This window comes from Bombina bombina, chromosome 9 (assembly GCF_027579735.1).
Source record: "Bombina bombina isolate aBomBom1 chromosome 9, aBomBom1.pri, whole genome shotgun sequence".
Classification (NCBI taxonomy): Eukaryota; Metazoa; Chordata; class Amphibia; order Anura; family Bombinatoridae; genus Bombina; species Bombina bombina.
In genome coordinates, this window is record NC_069507.1 from 157,797,702 (window position 1) to 157,821,412 (window position 23,711).

General features: G+C 40.7%; 1 protein-coding gene across 2 annotated transcripts in view; it reads left to right on the forward strand.

Moving 5' to 3' along the window:
• NT5C2 (5'-nucleotidase, cytosolic II) overlaps window positions 1-23,711 on the forward strand; it is a 325,894-nt gene that overhangs the window by 170,939 nt on the left and 131,244 nt on the right. For both annotated transcript variants that reach the window (XM_053692454.1, XM_053692453.1), the window contains exon 5: window positions 3,129-3,224. In XM_053692454.1, the coding sequence (XP_053548429.1) occupies window positions 3,129-3,224 (96 nt within the window). The remainder of the gene's footprint in view (window positions 1-3,128; window positions 3,225-23,711) is intronic.

Consider the following 23,711-nt stretch of genomic DNA (forward strand, 5'->3'; position numbering starts at 1 on the left):
TGCTGCCAAATTCCATTTGCTGCTTTCTTCTTTTTCGATGCTAATATGTTTGTTGGTTAAAGCTAAAGAATTGGGGAACACTGCGGCAGTAGCCTCCCGCGCTGTATTACATAGATTACTGTGCTCTTCTTTTTTCTTTTCTTATCATGCTTATGGCTGTATCACTGTTTGCCTTTATCACTGGCTGCTTGTAATCATTAACCCTGTGTATTTTACTTAAAGGGACAGTCTACACCAGAATTCTTATTGTTTTAAAAGATAGATAATCCCTTTATTACCCATTTCTCAGTTTTGCATAACCAACACAGTTATAATAATATACTTTTAACCTCTGTGATTACCTTGTATCTAAGCCTTTGCAAACTGCCCCTTTTTTCAGTTCTTTTGACAGACTTGCAGTTTAGCCAATCAGTGCCTGCTCCCAGATAACTTCTCGTGCACGAGCACAGTGTTATCTATATGAAATTTGTGAACACCCTCTAGTGGTGAAAAACTGTTAAAATGCAATCTGAAAGAGGTGGGCTTTAAGGTCTAAGAAATTAGCATATGAACCTCCTAGGTTAAGCTTTCAACTAAGAATACCAAGAGAACAAAGCAAAATTGGTGATAAAAGTAAATTGAAAAATTGTTTAAAATTACGGTACATGCTCTATCTGAATCATGAAAGTTTATTTTGGGCTAGACTGTCCCTTTAAAGTGTTATGTAATGCACCACCAGATTATTTCTGATGAAAACCATAGATAGTTTACTGTGCACTAAGCTGCTCAGACAAGCACGGCAGGCCTTTACTGCTATTACACATTGATTCTAATCTAAACTGTTTAGTTAAAGGGACAGTAAACCATAAAAATAATGTTATATAATTCTGCACATAGTGCAGAATTATATAACATTATATTAGCTCAATCTTTATAAAACATCATTTCCCCTTTGAACTTTAAAAAATAAAATAAAAAAAAACTACTGTTTTACAGACCTGGGTCTGTTTTTTTCAAAGAGCGCATCGGGCCAGCTGTATAGTCACAGCCCGGCCCGACCGCGCCATAGCACTAAGTGCAGCTCGCTCCTGCTCTGTCAGACAGCAGGAGGGAGCTGCACTGTGTATAATGGCGCGGCCGGGCTGTGACTATACAGCTGGCCCGATGCGCTGTTTGAAAAAAACAGACCCGCTCAGAAGATCACAGAGAGCGGGTCTGTAAAACAGCAGTTATTTTTTAAAATTCAAAGGGGAAATGATGTTTTATAAAGATTGCGCTAATATAATGTTATATAATTCTGCACTATGTGCAGAATTATATAACATTTTTATGGTTTACTGTCCCTTTAATGTTAAAGGGACATGAAACTCAAAATTTTTTTTTCATGATTTAGACAGAACAAACCATTTTAAACAACTTTACGGTTTACTTTTATTATCAAATGTGTTTCATTCTCTTGGTATCATTTGTTGAAGGAGCAGCAATGCACTACTGTTTTCTAACTGAACACATGGTTGAGCCAATGACAATCAGTATATATATATATATATATATATACAGCCACCAATCAGCAGCTAGAACCTAGGTTCTTTGCTGCTCCTCAGCTTAACTAGATAAACCTTTCAGCAAAGGATAACAAGAGAAGGAAGCAAAATAGTAGTTAATTGGACACTTGTTTAAAATTGTATGCTCTGTCTCAATCAAGAATGTCCAATTATGAGTTTACTGTCCCTTTAATAATATGTGCTAATGTACAGCGATGTCAAAACAAAGACTACAAGTGGCTGCAATCTATTGTAGTGAGAGAAACTGTATCCTAGAAGAAAAATCATTGACAAAGCCTTTGCAAAAAACAGTAAAACTTCCAATACAAAGCAAGAAAGTTATTTTTGCTTTGCGCATCTAGGATAAAGCACAACATATTACGATAATTTTACTTGGACATCCCACTATCATCCTCCTACACTCCTTTTTTTTACTAATGCCCCCTATGGTAATCTCCTTCCACCTCTTATGCTTATTAGTGCCCCCCTCAGTAATCTCACCACCCCCAGGGGGGGCGGCACTGACCACTATGGGAACCACGGGTCTATATTCATAAAATAACATGCTCTAACAAATTAAAGCATGTCATTTATTGACTAATATTGCCCTTTAAGGGGACACAAAAGTAAGAATTAAATTTTTCATGGTGCAGATAGAGCTTTTCATTTTAAAAGAATTTGTTATACTTTTATTATTAAATTTACTTTGTTCTCATCTTTTATTGAAAAGCTTATCCAAGTAGGCCCAGGACCAACTGTTGCACTACTGATAGACAGCTGGTGATTGGTGACTGCACGCATGTGACTTTTGTCAGCTTACAAGATGTGTCCTGCTAGTTCCCAGCAGCGTATTAATGCTCTGAAGCTGACTTTAACTATTACTTTAAAGGGACACTGAACCCAAAATGTTTCTTTTGTAATTCAGATAGAGCATGCAATTTTAAGCAACTTTCTAATTTACATCCTATTATCAATTTTTATTCGTTCTCTTGCTATCTTTATATGAAAAAGAAGGCATTTAAACTTTTTTCTTGGTTCAGGACTCTGGACAGCAGTTTTTGATTGGTGGATGAATGTATCCACCAATCAGCAAGGACAACCTAGGTTGTTCACCAAAAATGGGCCGGCATCTAAACTTACATTCTTGCATTTCAAATAAAGATACCAAGAGAATAAAGAACATTTGATAATAGGTGTAAATTAGAAAGTTGCTTAAAATTTCATGCTCTATCTGAATCACAAAAGAAAAAAATTGGGTTCAGTGTCCCTTTAACCTTTTTACTTAAATGCAAACAACATTTCATTCATAAAATGCTCTAAGACATTAAAGCATTTTCTTAGATATGTTTTACTGTCAGTATGGAGCAAGAGTATTTTGCTTTAAGACTTGATAAGCCTGCAGAATCAGGCTATGTTTATTTTCTATACCATTTACTAAACTACAGCTTATCCAACGGACTGGAATTGTTTTGAACACCAAGTGAAGCAATTGCATGACCTGCCATACATTATTTTCAGATAGGAATTTCTGAAGCATTGGAATGGAAGCCAGTGTTCTTTATGTATGTCATTAATTTATTCACACAGTTTATGATTTCTCCATAGGGGCCTGGTATTTGATACTATGTATGGAAATCTGTTAAAAGTGGATGCGTATGGGAATATTTTAGTCTGTGCACATGGATTTAACTTCATGAGAGGGTAAGTACAGAAAGCCTTTCTATTTTAGTAACCATTAGAGGTGTTTTTATTTAACGGGCTAACACAGTGTCATTTTAGGTTATAAGCAAAATAAACAGTTTTTAACCTTACAAACTGCTTGTACTTACAGAGACACATAAGGGGATTTCTACAAAAAAAATGTTTCTTTGCAATTTCCTCTCAGCGTATGGTGTAACGTCTTGTGCAAGCACGCAAGTGAGCAAAGGTCCCCATTTTTTTATTAGTGAAGTAGAATTTACAGAAATTGTATAAGGATGATCTACAAATCCCAAGTCATACATTCAACATTAAAATATCAAAGAAAAATAAACATTCATTTAACAAATACAACGTAACAATTCATGTTTCAACACAAGAAAACCTCCTTGCTTTAATTCTAGCTCATACAGTTTTATGTGCACCACTTTATATAACTTAAAGTGAATGTAAAGTAAACAATATTAGCTAAAGTCAACTGATAGAATTTAAAAAATGAATGAGACTTTAATTCATGAAATCTTTAGTGTATATTTAACTTCAGAGATATTTCACTAGAAAATGCTATACTGATAAGAGCTAAACCTCCGGTCGCCATATTTAGCTATTGATTGACAGATGACTCATCTGCAATCAATAAATCGTTGTTTCCCCCCAGGCAGTGACGTTTGTGCAAAGAGGCTGAACGATAAATTCTATCGGTTGACTTTAGCTAATATCGTTTACTTTACATTCACTTTAAAGTGATTGTCAATCCTAGCGTTTGTGAAACACAAACACTTGGATTGACCATTGGAGCAAATAAAGGGGACTTTCATTCATAAAATAAAATACTTCATGCTAAATGCTCCTTTATTTGTTTCAAGCGTTGGCCACACTAAGCTGCTCAGGCAGCCCACGGCAGAACGCTGTTTTGTTGTGAGGTAACGTTTTCACCTCTTAGCCAATAGCCATGTTGGAAATCCGGCTTGGCGAACGGTTAAAACAGGAACTTTCACCATGAAGTATTTTATACTTCATGAATGGAAGTCCCCTTTATTTGTTCCAATTGTCAATCCTAGCGTCTCACAAACGCTAGGATTGACAATCACTTTAAGTTCATGTCCGTAATTTGGACTTACTTTTAATCTTTATTTACAAACCCAACAAAAAGAGAAAATAAAATTAATAATTCATCCTTACCCACCTGCTCTAAAGAGAAGACTGCAAGGTGTGTTTCTCAATGGGTATAATATTTGCTTTTACAGACCCTCAGGGAGAGCATTAATTAAAAATTAACAATTTTCTGAAAAAAATTATTAATTTCGTATTCATTGTATTAGAGTGTCATGTTGTCCTATTAACAACTATTTCATAATAAAGTTCTTCCAATCCCCAAATTTAAGTTTCTGTTTATTTTTTCAATTCCTAAATATTATATTCCTGGCTGATAGAATAACCATATTAATACATTTATTTCTTATTTCTTTATCCTAATACAAAAACAATATATGGTCTAGTTCGGGGAAAATGCCTCTATTTAACAGTTTATTAAGCCAGTATTCCCTGGACCTTTTTAATGGATACACCACCCGGCTGATTTAATGTTAACAATGTTCAATGCTTATGCTAAAGTATGCAGTTAATTTGTGAAATAAATGTGATAAAAATACAAAAAAGAAGTGATAAAAAGTGACACAATTAAGTGACACAAAAAAGTTTCCTTGATAAAGCTCATTAGCGAAACGTACGTCGGATACATCGTTCCTTGGCGTCCTTCCAAGTATCTGCACACCAATAAGGAGAGCAACATATACTAGACTCTTAAGGGGGAGGTTGTGTGGTTCAGTTTCTGCACTCCTTACCACGGTCTCTGGTATTGTGTCTAGCTCAACCTGAGCAATTACTATATTGTATTGCCAATCCTGTTGTATTTGGTGTTTAAAGCAGCTCTTGTGACGCTTTTTATATTTGTATTTTAATAAATCCTTTTTCTCTTGTTAAGTGTATCCAGTCCACGGATCATCCATTACTTGTGGGATATTCTCCTTCCCAACAGGAAGTTGCAAGAGGATCACCCACAGCAGAGCTGCTATATAGCTCCTCCCCTCACTGCTATATCCAGTCATTCTCTTGCAACTCTCAACTAAGATGGAGGTCGTAAGAGGACTGTGGTGTTTTATACTTAGTTTATTTCTTCAATCAAAAGATTGTTATTTTTAAATGGTACCGGAGTGTACTGTTTATCTCAGGCAGTATTTAGAAGAAGACTCTGCCTGCATTTCTTTCATGTAATTAGCAAGAGTCCATGAGCTAGTGACGTATGGGATATACATTCCTACTAGGAGGGGCAAAGTTTCCCAAACCTCAAAATGCCTATAAATACACCCCTCACCACACCCACAAATCAGTTTTACAAACTTTGCCTCCTATGGAGGTGGTGAAGTAAGTTTGTGCTAGATTCTACGTTGATATGCGCTCCGCAGTAGGTTGGAGCCCGGTTTTCCTCTCAGCGTGCAGTGAATGTCAGGGATGTGAGGAGAGTATTGCCTATTTGAATTCAATGATCTCCTTCTACGGGGTCTATTTCATAGGTTCTCTGTTATCGGTCGTAGAGATTCATCTCTTACCTCCCTTTTCAGATCGACGATATACTCTTATATATATACCATTACCTCTGCTGATTTTCGTTTCAGTACTGGTTTGGCTTTCTACAACATGTAGATGAGTGTCCTGGGGTAAGTAAGTCTTATTTTCTGTGACACTCTAAGCTATGGTTGGGCACTTTTTTATAAAGTTCTAAATATATGTATTCAAACATTTATTTGCCTTGACTCGGGATGTTCAACATTTCTTATTTCAGACAGTCAGTTTCATATTTGGGATAATGCATATGAATAAATCAATTTTTTCTTACCTTAAAATTTGACTTTTTCCCTGTGGGCTGTTAGGCTCGCGGGGGCTGAAAATGCTTCATTTTATTGCGTCATTCTTGGCGCGGACTTTTTTGGCGCAAATTTTTTTTTTCTGTTTCCGGCGTCATACGTGTCGCCGGAAGTTGCGTCATTTTTTGACGTTCTTTTGCGCCAAAAGTGTCGGCGTTCCGGATGTGGCGTCATTTTTGGCGCCAAATAATGTGGGCGTCATTTTTGGCGCTAAAAAAAATATGGGCATCACTATTGTCTCCACATTATTTATGTCTCATTATTTATTGCTTCTGGTTGCTAGAAGCTTGTTCACTGGCATTTTTTCCCATTCCTGAAACTGTCATTTAAGGAATTTGATCAATTTTGCTTTATATGTTGTTTTTTCTATTACATATTGCAAGATGTCCCACGTTGAAACTGAGTCAGAAGATACTTCTGGAAAATCGCTGCCTAGTGCTGGAGCAACCAAAGCTAAGTGTATCTGCTGTAAACTTATGGTATCTGTTCCTCCAGCTGTTGTTTGTACTGTTTGTCATGACAAACTTGTTAATGCAGATAATATTTCCTTTAGTACTGTTACATTACCTGTTGCTGTTCCGTCAACATCTAATACTCAGAGTGTTCCTGATAACATAAGAGATTTTGTTTCTAAATCCATTAAGAAGGCTATGTCTGTTATTCCTCCTTCTAGTAAACGTAAAAAGTCTTTTAAAACTTCTCATTTTTCAGATGAATTTTTAAATGAACATCATCATTCTGATTCTGATAATGGTTCTTCTGGTTCAGAGGATTCTGTCTCAGAGGTTGATGCTGATAAATCTTCATATTTATTTAAAATGGAATTTATTTGTTCTTTACTTAAAGAAGTCCTAATTGCATTAGAAATTGAGGATTCTGGTCCTCTTGATACTAAATCTAAACGTTTAGATAAGGTTTTTAAATCTCCTGTAGTTATTCCAGACGTTTTTCCTGTCCCTGGTGCTATTTCTGAAGTAATTTCCAGGGAATGGAATAATTTGGGTAATTCATTTACTCCTTCTAAACGTTTTAAGCAATTATATCCTGTGCCATCTGACAGATTAGAATTTTGGGACAAAATCCCTAAGGTTGATGGGGCTGTCTCTACTCTTGCTAAGCGTACTACTATTCCTACGGCAGATGGTACTTCGTTTAAGGATCCTTTAGATAGGAAAATTGAATCCTTTCTAAGAAAAGCTTACTTGTGTTCAGGTAATCTTCTTAGACCTGCTATATCTTTAGCGGATGTTGCTGCAGCTTCAACTTTTTGGTTAGAAGCTTTAGCGCAACAAGTAACAGATCATAATTCTCATAGCATTATTATTCTTCTTCAACATGCTAATAATTTTATTTGTGATGCCATCTTTGATATCATTAGAGTTGATGTCAGGTATTTGTCTCTAGCTATTTTAGCTAGAAGAGCTTTATGGCTTAAAACTTGGAATGCTGATATGTCTTCTAAGTCTACTCTGCTTTCCCTTTCTTTTCAGGGTAATAAATTGTTTGGTTCTCAGTTGGATTCTATTATCTCAACTGTTACTGGAGGGAAAGGAACTTTTTTACCACAGGATAAAAAATCTAAAGGTAAATTTAGGTCTAATAATCGTTTTCGTTCCTTTTGTCACAACAAGGAACAAAAGCCTGATCCTTCATCCTCAGGAGCGGTATCAGTTTGGAAACCATCTCCAGTCTGGAATAAATCCAAGCCTTTTAGAAAATCAAAGCCAGCTCCTAAGTCCACATGAAGGTGCGGCCCTCATTCCAGCTCAGCTGGTAGGGGGCAGATTACGTTTTTTCAAAGAAATTTGGATCAATTCCGTTCACAATCTTTGGATTCAGAACATTGTTTCAGAAGGGTACAGAATTGGCTTCAAGATAAGGCCTCCTGCAAAGAGATTTTTTCTTTCCCGTGTCCCAGTAAACCCAGCGAAGGCTCAAGCATTTCTGAAATGTGTTTCAGATCTAGAGTTGGCTGGAGTAATTATGCCAGTTCCAGTTCTGGAACAGGGACTGGGGTTTTATTCAAATCTCTTCATTGTACCAAAGAAGGAGAATTCCTTCAGACCAGTTCTGGATCTAAAAATATTGAATCGTTATGTAAGGATACCAACATTCAAAATGGTAACTGTAAGGACTATCCTGCCTTTTGTTCAGCAAGGGCATTATATGTCTACAATAGATTTACAGGATGCATATCTGCATATTCCGATTCATCCAGATCACTATCAGTTTCTGAGATTCTCTTTCCTAGACAAGCATTACCAGTTTGTGGCTCTGCCGTTTGGCCTAGCTACAGCTCCAAGAATTTTTACAAAGGTTCTCGGTGCCCTTCTGTCTGTAATCAGAGAACAGGGTATTGTGGTATTTCCTTATTTGGACGATATCTTGGTACTTGCTCAGTCTTCACATTTAGCAGAATCTCATACAAATCGACTTGTGTTGTTTCTTCAAGATCATGGTTGGAGGATCAATTTACCAAAAGGTTCATTGATTCCTCAGACACGGGTAACCTTTTTAGGTTTCCAGATAGATTCAGTGTCCATGACTCTATCTTTGACAGACAAGAGACGTCTAAAATTGATATCAGCTTGTCGAAACCTTCAGTCACAATCATTCCCTTCGGTAGCCTTATGCATGGAAATTCTAGGTCTTATGACTGCTGCATCGGACGCGATCCCCTTTGCTCGTTTTCACATGCGACCTCTTCAACTCTGTATGCTGAACCAGTGGTGCAGGGATTACACAAAGATATCTCAATTAATATCTTTAAAACCGATTGTACGACACTCTCTGACGTGGTGGACAGATCACCATCGTTTAGTTCAGGGGGCTTCTTTTGTTCTTCCGACCTGGACTGTAATTTCAACAGATGCAAGTCTTACAGGTTGGGGAGCTGTGTGGGGGTCTCTGACAGCACAAGGGGTTTGGGAATCTCAGGAGGTGAGATTACCGATCAATATTTTGGAACTCCGTGCAATTTTCAGAGCTCTTCAGTCTTGGCCTCTTCTAAAGAGAGAATCGTTCATTTGTTTTCAGACAGACAATGTCACAACTGTGGCATACATCAATCATCAAGGAGGGACTCTGGCTATGAAAGAAGTATCTCGAATTCTGGTATGGGCGGAATCCAGCTCCTGTCTAGTTTCTGCGGTTCATATCCCAGGTATAGACAATTGGGAAGCGGATTATCTCAGTTGCCAAACGTTACATCCGGGCGAATGGTCTCTTCACCCAGAGGTATTTCTTCAGATTGTTCAAATGTGGGGACTTCCAGAAATAGATCTGATGGCCTCTCATCTAAACAAGAAACTTCCCAGGTATCTGTCCAGATCCAGGGATCCTCAAGCGGAAGCAGTGGATGCATTGTCACTTCATTGGAAGTATCATCCTGCCTATATCTTTCCGCCTCTAGTTCTTCTTCCAAGAGTAATCTCCAAGATTCTGAAGGAATGCTCGTTTGTTCTGCTGGTAGCTCCAGCATGGCCTCACAGGTTTTGGTATGCGGATCTTGTCCGGATGGCCTCTTGCCAACCGTGGACTCTTCCGTTAAGGCCAGACCTTCTGTCGCAAGGTCCTTTTTTCCATCAGGATCTCAAATCCTTAAATTTAAAGGTATGGAGATTGAACGCTTGATTCTTAGTCAAAGAGGTTTCTCTGACTCTGTGATTAATACTATGTTACAGGCTCGTAAATCTGTATCTAGGGAGATATATTATAGAGTCTGGAAGACTTATATTTCTTGGTGTCTTTCTCATCATTTTTCCTGGCATTCTTTTAGAATTCCGAGAATTTTACAGTTTCTTCAGGATGGTTTGGATAAAGGTTTGTCTGCAAGTTCCTTGAAAGGACAAATCTCTGCTCTTTCTGTTCTTTTTCACAGAAAGATTGCTAATCTTCCTGATATTCATTGTTTTGTACAAGCTTTGGTTCGTATAAAACCTGTCATTAAGTCAATTTCTCCTCGGAGTTTGAATTTGGTTCTGGGGGCTCTTCAAGCTCCTCCGTTTGAACCTATGCATTCATTGGACATTAAATTACTTTCTTGGAAAGTTTTGTTCCTTTTGGCCATCTCTTCTGCCAGAAGAGTTTCTGAATTATCTGCTCTTTCTTGTGAGTCTCCTTTTCTGATTTTTCACCAGGATAAGGCGGTGTTGCCAACTTCTTTTCAATTTTTACCTAAGGTTGTGAATTCCAACAACATTAGTAGAGAAATTGTGGTTCCTTCATTATGTCCTAATCCTAAGAATTCTAAGGAGAAATCATTGCATTCTTTGGATGTAGTTAGAGCTTTGAAATATTATGTTGAAGCTACTAAGAATTTCCGAAAGACTTCTAGTCTATTTGTTATCTTTTCCGGTTCTAGGAAAGGTCAGAAGGCCTCTGCCATTTCTTTGGCATCTTGGTTGAAATCTTTAATTCATCATGCTTATGTCGAGTCGGGTAAAACTCCTCCTCAAAGGATTACAGCTCATTCTACTAGGTCAGTTTCTACTTCCTGGGCGTTTAGGAATGAAGCTTCGGTTGATCAGATTTGCAAAGCAGCAACTTGGTCTTCTTTGCATACTTTTACTAAATTCTACCATTTTGATGTGTTTTCTTCTTCTGAAGCTGTCTTTGGTAGAAAAGTACTTCAGGCAGCTGTTTCAGTTTGAATCTTCTGCTTATATTTTCAGTTTTTTTCTTTATAAGATTTAAACTTTATTTTTGGGTGTGGATTTTTTTCAGCGGAATTGGCTGTCTTTATTTTATCCCTCCCTCTCTAGTGACTCTTGCGTGGAAGATCCACATCTTGGGTAGTCATTATCCCATACGTCACTAGCTCATGGACTCTTGCTAATTACATGAAAGAAAACATAATTTATGTAAGAACTTACCTGATAAATTCATTTCTTTCATATTAGCAAGAGTCCATGAGGCCCACCCTTTTTTTGTGGTGGTTATGATTTTTTTGTATAAAGCACAATTATTCCAATTCCTTATATTTATGCTTCGCACTTTTTTCTTATCACCCCACTTCTTGGCTATTCGTTAAACTGATTTGTGGGTTTGGTGAGGGGTGTATTTATAGGCATTTTGAGGTTTGGGAAACTTTGCCCCTCCTGGTAGGAATGTATATCCCATACGTCACTAGCTCATGGACTCTTGCTAATATGAAAGAAATGAATTTGTCAGGTAAGTTCTTACATAAATTATGTTTTTCTATGATCTTAGCAGAAGTAACTAAGATCCTTTGCTGTTCTCACATATTCTGAGGAGTGAGGTAACTTCAGAGGGGGAATAGCGTGCAGGTTTTCCTGCAATAAGGTATGTGCAGTTAAAATATTTTTCTAGGGATAGAATTTGCTAGAAAATGCTGCTGATACCGAAGTAATGTAAGTAAAGCCTTAAATGCAGTGATAGCGACTGGTATCAGGCTTATTAATAGAGATACATACTCTTATAAAAGTGTATTTTAAAACGTTTGCTGGCATGTTTAATCGTTTTTTACATATGCTTTGGTGATAAAACTTATTGGGGCCTAGTTTTTTCCACATGGCTGGCTTGAATTTTGCCTAGAAACAGTTCCCTGAGGCTTCCCACTGTTGTAATATGAGTGGGAGGGGCTTATTTTGGCGTTTTTTTTGCACAGCAAAAATTACAGACACAGACATCCAGCTTCTTCCTGCATGATCCAGGACTTCTCTGAAGGGCTCAAAAGGCTTCAAAAGTCGTATTGAGGGAGGTAAAAAGCCACAGTAGAGCTGTGGCAGTTGTTGTGACTGTTTAACCCCTTAATGACCGGACCATTTTTCAGTTTTCTTACCCTTAATGACAATGGCTATTTTTACATTTCTGCAGTGTTAGTGTTTAGCTGTAATTTTCCTCTTACTCATTTACTGTACCCACACATATTATATACCGTTTTTCTCGCCATTAAATGGACTTTCTAAAGATACCATTTTTTTCATCATATCTTATAATTTAATATAAAAAAAATATAAATAATGAGGAAAAAATGGAAAAAAAACACGCTTTTTCTAACTTTGACCTCCAAAATCTGTTACACATCTACAATCACTAAAAAACACCCATGCTAAATAGTTTCTAAATTTTGTCCTGAGTTTAGAAATACCCAATGGTTACATGTTGTTTGCTTTTTTTGCAAGTTATAGGGCAATAAGTACAAGTAGAACTTTGCTATTTCCAAACCACTTTTTTTCAAAATTAGCGCTAGTTACATTGGCACACTGATATCTGTCCGGAATCCCTGAATATCCCTTGACATGTATATATATTTTTTTTAGAAGACAACGCAAAGTATTGATTTATGCCCATTTTGGTATATTTCATGCCACCATTTCACTGCCAAATGCGAGCAAATAAAAAAAATTGTTCACTTTTTCACAAATTTTGTCACAAACTTTAGGTTTCTCACTGAAATTATTTACAAACAGTTTGTGCAATTATGGCACAAATGGTTGTAAATGCTTCTCTGGGATCCCCTTTTGTTCAGAAATAGCAGACATATATGGCTTTGGCATTGTTTTTTGGTAATTAGAAGGCCACTAAATGCCGCTGTGCACCACACATGTATTATGCCCAGCAGTGAAGGGGTTAATTAGGGATCTTGTAGGGACCTTGAAGGGTTAATTTTAGCTTTAGTGTAGTGTAGTAAACAACCCAAAGTATTGATCTAGGCCCATTTTGGTATATTTCATGCCACCATTTCACCGCCAAATGCGAGCAAATAAAAAAAAAAGTGACATTTTTCACAATTTTAGGTTTCTCACTTAAATTATTTACAAACAGTTTGTGCAATTATGGCACAAATGGTTGTAAATGCTTCTCTGGGATCTCCTTTGTTCAGAAATAGCAGACATATATGGCTTTGGCGTTGCTTTTTGGCAATTAGGAGGCCGCTAAATGCTGCTGCGCACCACACTTGTATTATGCCCAGCAGTGAAGGGGTTAATTAGGTAGCTTGTAGAGAGCTTGCAGGGTTAATTTTAGCTTTAGTGTAGAGATTAGCCTCCCACCTGACACATCCCACCCCCTGATCCCTCCCAGACAGCTCTCTTCCCTCCCCCACCCCACAATTGTCCCCGCCATCTTAAGTACTGGCAGAAAGTCTGCCAGTACTAAAATAAAAGGTGTTTTTTTTTGTTTTTTTTTAATTATTCAGCTGTGATGGACCCCTGCCTTAACCCCCAACCTCCCTGATCCCCCCCAAACACCTCTCTAACCTTCCCCACCTACCTATTTGCCACCATCTTGGGTACTGGCAGCTGTCTGCCAGTACCCAGTTTTCCCCAAAAAATAAAGTGTGTGTTTTTTTTTTGTTTTTTTTTTGTAGTTTTTTCGTTTTTTCTGTAGTGTAGCTGCCCCCCCCCAGTACCCCCAGTACCCCCACCCCCCTAACCCTACCAGATCCTATTATTTTTTTTTTTTTTTTTAAAGTTTGCTGCCCCCCCTCCCTCTTAACAGAACTCATTGGTGGCAGTGTTTGTTGCGCGCGCGCACACACACGCACACGCAGGCCCCCCTCCGCACGCTCCCAGCATCCGGTGTGCACAATGCACTTGTAGGAACCGGATGCCGGGTAGCGATGGGCCGCCGACCCTCCTCCCTTGTAAGCTCCCACCCACCAACGAACGGCCCCATCGCTACCGGTGCAGAGAGGGCCACAGAGTGGCTCTCTCTGCATCGGATGCTTTTTAAAGGGTATTGCAGGATGCCTCAATATCGAGGCATCAAAAATTATTGCTGACATTACTGGAGGCAAGGGTCATACCCTTCCTCAGGACAGGGCCAAATCAAAGGCCAAACAGTCTAATTTTCATGCCTTTCGAAATTTCAAGGCAGGAGCAGCATCAACTTCCTCTGCTTCAAAACAAGAGGGAACTGTTGCTCATTCCAGACAGGCCTGGAAACCTAACCAGTCCTGGAACAAGGGCAAGCAGGCCAGGAAGCCTGCTGCTGCCCCCAAGACAGCATGAAGGAACTGCCCCCTATCCGGAAACGGATCTAGTGGGGGGCAGACTTTCTCTCTTCGCCCAGGCGTGGGCAAGAGATGTTCAGGATCCCTGGGCGTTGGAGATCATATCTCAGGGATAACTTCTGGACTTCAAAGCTTCTCCTCCACAAGGGAGATTTCATCTTTCAAGGTTATCATCAAACCAGATAAAGAAAGAGGCATTCCTAAGCTGTGTGCAAGACCTCCTAGTAATGGGAGTGATCCATCCAGTTCCGCGGACGGAACAAGGACAGGGATTTTATTCAAATCTGTTTGTGGTTCCCAAGAAAGAGGGAACCTTCAGACCAATCTTGGATCTAAAGATCTTAAACAAATTCCTCATTCAAAATGGAAACTATTCGGACCATCCTACCCATGATCCAAGAGGGTCAGTACATGACCACTGTGGACTTAAAGGATGCCTACCTTCACATACCGATTCACAAAGATCATCATCGGTTCCTAAGGTTTGCCTTTCTAGACAGGCATTACCAATTTGTAGCTCTTCCCTTCAGGTTGGCCACTGCCCCGAGAATTTTTACAAAGGTTCTGGGCTCACTTCTGGTGGTTCTAAGACCGCGAGGCATAGCGGTGGCTCCGTATCTAGACGACATCCTGATACAGGCGTCAAGCTTTCAAATTGTCAAGTCTCATACAGAGATAGTTCTGGCATTTCTGAGGTCGCATGGGTGGAAAGTGAACGTGGAAAAGAGTTCTCTATCACCACTCACAAGAGTCTCCTTCCTAGGGACTCTTATAGATTCTGTAGAGATGAAAATTTACCTGACGGAGTCCAGGTTATCAAAACTTCTAAATGCTTGCCGTGTCCTTCATTCCATTCCACGCCCGTCAGTGGCTCAGTGCATGGAAGTAATCGGCTTAATGGTAGCGGCAATGGACATAGTGCCATTTGCGCGCCTGCATCTCAGACCGCTGCAATTATGCATGCTAAGTCAGTGGAATGGGGATTACTCAGATTTGTCCCCTCTACTAAATCTGGATCAAGAGACCAGAGATCCTCTTCTCTGGTGGCTTTCTCGGGTCCATCTGTCCAAGGGTATGACCTTTCGCAGGCCAGATTGGACGATTATAACAACAGATGCCAGCCTTCTAGGTTGGGGCGCAGTCTGGAACTCCCTGAAGGTTCAGGGATCGTGGACTCAGGAGGTGAAACTCCTCCCAATAAATATTTTGGAGTTAAGAGCAATATTCAATGCTCTTCTAGCTTGGCCTCAGTTAGCAACACTGAGGTTCATCAGATTTCAGTCGGACACCATCACGACTGTGGCTTACATCAACCATCAAGGGGGAACCAGGAGTTCCCTAGCGATGTTAGAAGTCTCAAAGATAATTCGCTGGGCAGAGTCTCACTCTTGCCACCTGTCAGCGATCCACATCCCAGGCGTAGAGAACTGGGAGGCGGATTTTCTAAGTCGTCAGACTTTTCATCCGGGGGAGTGGGAATTCCATCCGGAGGTGTTTACTCAACTGGTCCATCGTTGGGGCAAACCAGAACTGGATCTCATGGCGTCTCGCCAGAACGCCAAGCTTCCTTGTTACGGATCCAGGTCCAGGGACCCGGGAGCAACGCTGATAGATGCTCTAGCAGCTCCTTGGTTCTTCAACCTGGCCTATGTGTTTCCACCGTTTCCTCTGCTCCCTCGACTGATTGCCAAAATCAAACAGGAGAGAGCATCGGTGATTCTGATAGCGCCTGCGTGGCCACGCAGGACCTGGTATGCAGACCTAGTGGACATGTCATCTCTTCCACCATGGACTCTGCCTCTGAGGCAGGACCTTCTAATACAAGGTCCTTTCAATCATCCAAATCTACTTTCTCTGAGACTGACTGCATGGAGATTGAACGCTTGATTCTATCAAGGCGTGGCTTTTCCGAGTCAGTCATTGATACCTTAATACAGGCTCGGAAGCCTGTCACCAGGAAAATCTACCATAAGATATGGCGTAAATATCTTTATTGGTGTGAATCCAAGAGTTACTCATGGAGTAAGGTTAGGATTCCTAGGATATTGTCCTTTCTCCAAGAGGGTTTGGACAAAGGCTTATCAGCTAGTTCTTTAAAAGGACAGATCTCTGCTCTGTCTATTCTTTTGCACAAGCGTCTGGCAGAAGTTCCATACGTCCAGGCATTTTGTCAGGCTTTGGTTAGGATTAAGCCTGTGTTTAAAACTGTTGCTCCCCCGTGGAGCTTAAACTTGGTTCTTAAAGTTCTTCAGGGAGTTCCGTTTGAACCCCTTCATTCCATTAATATTAAACTTTTATCTTGGAAAGTTCTGTTTTTGATGGCTATTTCCTCGGCTCGAAGAGTCTCTGAGTTATCTGCCTTACATTGTGATTCTCCTTATCTGATTTTTCATTCAGACACGGTAGTTCTGCGTACCAAACCTGGGTTTTTACCTAAGGTGGTTTCTAACAGGAATATCAATCAAGAGATTGTTGTTCCATCATTGTGTCCTAATCCTTCTTCAAAGAAGGAACGTCTTTTGCATAATCTGGACGTAGTCCGTGCCTTGAAGTTTTACTTACAGGCTACTAAAGATTTTCGTCAAACATCTGCCCTGTTTGTCGTTTACTCTGGACAGAGGAGAGGTCAAAAAGCTTCGGCAACCTCTCTCTCCTTTTGGCTTCGGAGCATAATACGCTTAGCCTATGAGACTGCTGGACAGCAGCCCCCTGAAAGGATTACAGCTCATTCTACTAGAGCTGTGGCTTCCACCTGGGCCTTTAAAAATGAGGCCTCTGTTGAACAGATTTGCAAGGCTGCGACTTGGTCTTCGCTTCACACCTTTTCAAAATTTTACAAATTTGACACTTTTGCTTCTTCGGAGGCTGTTTTTGGGAGAAAGGTTCTAGAGGCAGTGGTTCCTTCCGCTTAATCCTGCCTTGTCCCTCCCATCATCCGTGTACTTTAGCTTTGGTATTGGTATCCCACAAGTAATGGATGATCCGTGGACTGGATACACTTAACAAGAGAAAACATAATTTATGCTTACCTGATAAATTTATTTATCTTGTAGTGTATCCAGTCCACGGCCCGCCCTGTCCTTTTAAGGCAGGTCTAAATTTTAATTAAACTACAGTCACCACTGCACCCTATGGTTTCTCCTTTCTCGTCTTGTTTCGGTCGAATGACTGGATATGGCAGTGAGGGGAGGAGCTATATAGCAGCTCTGCTGTGGGTGATCCTCTTGCAACTTCCTGTTGGGAAGGAGAATATCCCACAAGTAATGGATGATCCGTGGACTGGATACACTACAAGAGAAATAAATTTATCAGGTAAGCATAAATTATGTTTTTTCAAACATCCTGTTCAAGTAACTGTTTACCCAACAGTATAAAAGTGGGTGTGCGCATTCACCTGAGCTTGGTTATAGCTCCATCCCATGTGAGTAATCATTTGCATACACACATTCTGCACTGAAGTAAGGTTACAGAGTTACGCTATGTGGCATTTCTTTTCTTTCATATGAGGATCAAAAAGAAAAATAGAAGATTGAAGAATTTTAAGAAGAATCCATATATCCTTATATGAACTTTACACAATTGTTTTATCACATAATTGTGTCACTTTATATCACTTCTTTTTTGTATTTTTATCACATTTATTTCATATTTTTGCGCTTTTTGTGATACTATGGTATTTGTTATCATGCAGTTAATTTGTGCTTTGGATAGCAGAACATTTTATATTATACTGTCCCCACCCTTCTACTTCATAATGCCTCCTGGTTGGCAAAATCTTAAATATAAATATAAATATCTACTTTGCAATATATACAGGTGGCCCTCGTTTTACAACGGTTCAATTTACACTGCTTCAGAATAACAACCTTTTCTCCAACATAGGTGTGTCCGGTCCACGGCGTCATCCTTACTTGTGGGATATTCTCTTCCCCAACAGGAAATGGCAAAGAGCCCAGCAAAGCTGGTCACATGATCCCTCCTAGGCTCCGCCTACCCCAGTCATTCTCTTTGCCGTTGTACAGGCAACATCTCCACGGAGATGGCTTAGAGTTTTTTAGTGTTTAACTGTAGTTTTTATTATTCAATCAAGAGTTTGTTATTTTAAAATAGTGCTGGTATGTACTATTTACTCTGAAACAGAAAAGAGATGAAGATTTCTGTTTGTATGAGGAAAATGATTTTAGCAACCGTTACTAAAATCCATGGCTGTTCCACACAGGACTGTTGAGAGGAATTAACTTCAGTTGGGGGAACAGTGAGCAGTCTTTTGCTGCTTGAGGTATGACACATTCTAACAAGACGATGTAATGCTGGAAGCTGTCATTTTCCCTATGGGATCCGGTAAGCCATTTTTATTACAGACAGTAAATAAGGGCTTCACAAGGGCTTATTAAGACTGTAGACATTTTCTGGGCTAAATCGATCATATTTACACATATTTAGCCTTGAGGAATCATTTAATCTGGGTATTTTTTGTATAATTATATCGGCAGGCACTGTTTTAGACACCTTATTCTATAGGGGCTTTCCCTAATCATAGTCAGAGCCTCATTTTTGCGCCGGTATGGCGCACTTGTTTTTGAGAACAGCATGACATGCAGCTGCATGTGTGTGGAGCTCTGATACATAGAAAAGTCTTTCTGAAGGCATCATTTGGTATCGTATTCCCCTTTGGGCTTGGTTGGGTCTCAGCAAAGCAGATTCCAGGGACTGTAAAGGGGTTAAATATAAAAACGGCTCCGGTTCCGTTATTTTAAGGGTTAAAGCTTCCAAATTTGGTGTGCAATACTTTTAAGGCTTTAAGACACTGTGGTGAAATTTTGGTGAATTTTGAACAATTCCTTCATACTTTTTCGCAATTGCAGTAATAAAGTGTGTTCAGTTTAAAATTTAAAGTGACAGTAACGGTTTTATTTTAAAACGTTTTTTGTGCTTTGTTATCAAGTTTATGCCTGTTTAACATGTCTGAACTACCAGATAGATTGTGTTCTGACTGTGGGGAAGCCAAGGTTCCTTCTCTTTTAAATAGATGTGATTTATGTCATAAAAAATTTAGTAAAAATGATGCCCAAGATGATTCCTCAAGTGAGGGGAGTAAGCATGGTACTGCATCATCCCCTCCTTCGTCTACACCAGTCTTGCCCATACAGGAGGCCCCTAGTACATCTAGCGCGCCAATACTCCTTACTATGCAACAATTAACGGCTGTAATGGATAATTCTATCAAAAACATTTTAGCCAATATGCCCACTTATCAGCGAAAGCGCGACTGCTCTGTTTTAGAAAATACTGAAGAGCATGAGGACGCTGATGATATTGTTTCTGAAGGGCCCCTACACCAGTCTGAGGGGGCCAGGGAGGTTTTGTCTGAGGGAGAAATTTCAGATTCAGGAAAAATTTCTCAACAAGCTGAACCTGATGTGATTACTTTTAAATTTAAGTTGGAACATCTCCGCGCTCTGCTTAAGGAGGTGTTATCCAATTTGGATGATTATCTGGTCATTCCAGAAACACTATGTAAAATGGACAAGTTCCTAGAGGCCCCGGGGCCCCCCGAAGCTTTTCCTATACCCAAGCGGGTGGCGTACATTGTTAATAAAGAATGGGACAGGCCCGGTATACCTTTCGTACCTCCCCCCATATTTAAAAAATTGTTTCCTATAGTCGACCCCAGAAAGGACTTATGGCAGACAGTCCCCAAGGTCGAGGGGGCGGTTTCTACGCTAAACAAGCGCACCACTATACCCATAGAAGATAGTTGTGCTTTCCAAGATCCTATGGATAAAAAATTAGAAGGTTTGCTAAAAAAGATGTTTGTTCAGCAAGGTTACCTTCTACAACCAATTGCATGCATTGTCCCTGTCACTACAGCCGCGTGTTTCTGGTTCGATGAGCTAGAAAAGGCGATTATTAGTAATTCTTCTTCTTATGAGGAGATTATGGACAGAATTCGTGCTCTTAAATTGGCTAATTCTTTCACCCTAGACGCCACCTTGCAATTGGCTAGGTTAGCGGCGAAAAATTCTGGGTTTGCTATTGTGGCGCGCAGAGCGCTTTGGTTAAAATCTTGGTCAGCGGATGCGTCTTCCAAGAACAAATTGTTTGACATTCCTTTCAAGGGGAAAACACTGTTGGCCCTGACTTGAAAGAGATTATCTCTGATATCACTGGGGGCAAGGGCCACGCCCTTCCTCAGGATAGGTCTTTCAAGGCCAAAAATAAACCTAATTTTCGTCCCTTTCGCAGAAACGGACCAGCCCCAAGTGCTACGTCCTCTAAGCAGGAGGGTACTACTTCTCAAGCCAATCCAGCCTGGAGACCAATGCAAGGCTGGAACAAAGGAAAGCAGGCCAAGAAACCTGCCACTGCTCCCAAGACAGCATGAGAGGCGGGCCCCCGATCCGGGACCGGATTTGGTGGGGGGCAGACTCTCTCTCTTCACTCAGGCTTGGGCAAGAGATGTTCTGGATCCTTGGGCGCTAGAAATAGTCTCCCAAGGTTATCTTCTGGAAGTGATAATCCTGTTCCATTAAAAGAACGAGGGATGGGGTTCTACTCCAATCTGTTCGTAGTTCCCAAAAAAGAGGGAACGTTCAGACCAATCTTAGATCTCAAGATCCTAAACAAGTTTCTCAAGGTTCCATCGTCCAAAATGGAAACCATTCGAACAATCCTTCCATCCAGGAAGGTCAATTCTTGACCACGGTGGATTTAAAGGATGCGTATCTACATATTCCTGTCCACAAGGAACATCATCGGTTCCTAAGGTTCGCATTCCTGGACAAGCATTACCAGTTCGTGGCGCTTCCTTTCGGATTAGCCACTGCTCCAAGGATTTTCACAAAGGTACTAGGGTCCCTTCTGGCGGTGCTAAGACCAAGGGGCATTGCTGTAGTACCTTACTTGGACGACATTCTGATTCAAGCGTCGTCCCTTCCTCAAGCAAAGGCTCACACGGACATAGTCCTGGCTTTTCTCGGATCTCACGGATGGAAAGTGAACGTGGAAAAGAGTTCTCTATCTCCGTCGACAAGAGTTCCCTTCTTGGGAACAATAATAGACTCTTTAGAAATGAGGATTTTTCTGACAGAGACCAGAAAAACAAAACTTCTAAACTCTTGTCGGATACTTCATTCCGTTCCTCTTCCTTCCATAGCGCAGTGCATGGAAGTGATAGGTTGGATGGTAGCGGCAATGGACATAGTTCTTTTTGCGCGCATTCATCTAAGACCATTACAACTGTGTATGCTCAGTCAGTGGAATGGGGACTATACAGACTTGTCTCCGAAGATACAAGTAAATCAGAGGACCAGAGACTCACGCCGTTGGTGGCTGTCCCTGGACAACCTGTCACAAGGGGTGACCTCATTGTCACGACCGACGCCAGTCTGATGGGCTGGGGCGCGGTCTGGGGATCCCTGAAAGCTCAGGGTCTTTGGTCTCGGGAAGAATCTCTTCTACCGATAAATATTCTGGAACTGAGAGCGATATTCAATGCTCTCAAGGCTTGGCCTCAGCTAGCGAGGGCCAAGTTCATACGGTTTCAATCAGACAACATGACGACTGTTGCGTACATCAACCATCAGGGGGGAACAAGGAGTTCCCTGGCGATGGAAGAAGTGACCAAAATCATTCAATGGGCGGAGACTCGCTCCTGCCACCTGTCTGCAATCCACATCCCAGGAGTGGAAAATTGGGAAGCGGATTTTCTGAGTCGTCAGACATTGCATCCGGGGGAGTGGGAACTCCATCCGGAAATCTTTGCCCAAATCACTCAACTGTGGGGCATTCCAGACATGGATCTGATGGCCTCTCGTCAGAACTTCAAGGTTCCTTGCTACGGGTCCAGATCCAGGGATCCCAAGGCGACTCTAGTAGATGCACTAGTAGCACCTTGGACCTTCAAACTAGCTTATGTATTCCCGCCGTTTCCTCTCATCCCCAGGCTGGTAGCCAGGATCAATCAGGAGAGGGCGTCGGTGATCTTGATAGCTCCTGCGTGGCCACGCAGGACTTGGTATGCAGATCTGGTGAATATGTCATCGGCTCCACCATGGAAGCTACCTTTGAGACGAGACCTTCTTGTTCAAGGTCCGTTCGAACATCCGAATCTGGTCCCACTCCAGCTGACTGCTTGGAGATTGAACGCTTGATCTTATCAAAGCGAGGGTTCTCAGATTCTGTTATTGATACTCTTGTTCAGGCCAGAAAGCCTGTAACTAGAAAAATTTACCACAAAATATGGAAAAAATATATCTGTTGGTGTGAATCTAAAGGATTCCCTTGGGACAAGGTAAAGATTCCTAGGATTCTATCCTTTCTTCAAGAAGGATTGGAGAAAGGATTATCTGCAAGTTCCTTGAAGGGACAGATTTCTGCCTTGTCTGTGTTACTTCACAAAAAGCTGGCAGCTGTGCCAGAAGTTCAAGCCTTTGTTCAGGCTCTGGTTAGAATCAAGCCTGTTTACAAACCTTTGACTCCTCCTTGGAGTCTCAACTTAGTTCTTTCAGTTCTTCAGGGGGTTCCGTTTGAACCCTTACATTCCGTTGATATTAAGTTATTATCTTGGAAAGTTGCAATTTCTTCTGCTAGAAGAGTTTCAGAATTATCTGCTCTGCAGTGTTCTCCTCCTTATCTGGTGTTCCATGCAGATAAGGTGGTTTTACGTACTAAACCTGGTTTTCTTCCAAAAGTTGTTTCTAACAAAAACATTAACCAGGAGATAGTCGTGCCTTCTTTGTGTCCGAAACCAGTTTCGAAGAAGGAACGTTTGTTGCACAATTTGGATGTTGTTCGCGCTCTAAAATTCTATTTAGATGCTACAAAGGATTTTAGACAAACATCTTCCTTGTTTGTTGTTTATTCTGGTAAAAGGAGAGGTCAAAAAGCAACTTCTACCTCTCTCTCTTTTTGGATTAAAAGCATCATCAGATTGGCTTACGAGACTGCCGGACGGCAGCCTCCTGAAAGAATCACAGCTCATTCCACTAGGGCTGTGGCTTCCACATGGGCCTTCAAGAACGAGGCTTCTGTTGATCAGATATGTAGGGCAGCGACTTGGTCTTCACTGCACACTTTTACCAAATTTTACAAGTTTGATACTTTTGCTTCTTCTGAGGCTATTTTTTGGGAGAAAGGTTTTGCAAGCCATGGTGCCTTCCATTTAGGTGACCTGATTTGCTCCCTCCCTTCATCCGTGTCCTAAAGCTTTGGTATTGGTTCCCACAAGTAAGGATGACGCCGTGGACCGGACACACCTATGTTGGAGAAAACAGAATTTATGTTTACCTGATAAATTACTTTCTCCAACGGTGTGTCCGGTCCACGGCCCGCCCTGGTTTTTTAATCAGGTCTGATAATTTATTTTCTTTAACTACAGTCACCACGGTATCATATGGTTTCTCCTATGCAAATATTCCTCCTTAACGTCGGTCGAATGACTGGGGTAGGCGGAGCCTAGGAGGGATCATGTGACCAGCTTTGCTGGGCTCTTTGCCATTTCCTGTTGGGGAAGAGAATATCCCACAAGTAAGGATGACGCCGTGGACCGGACACACCGTTGGAGAAAGTAATTTATCAGGTAAACAT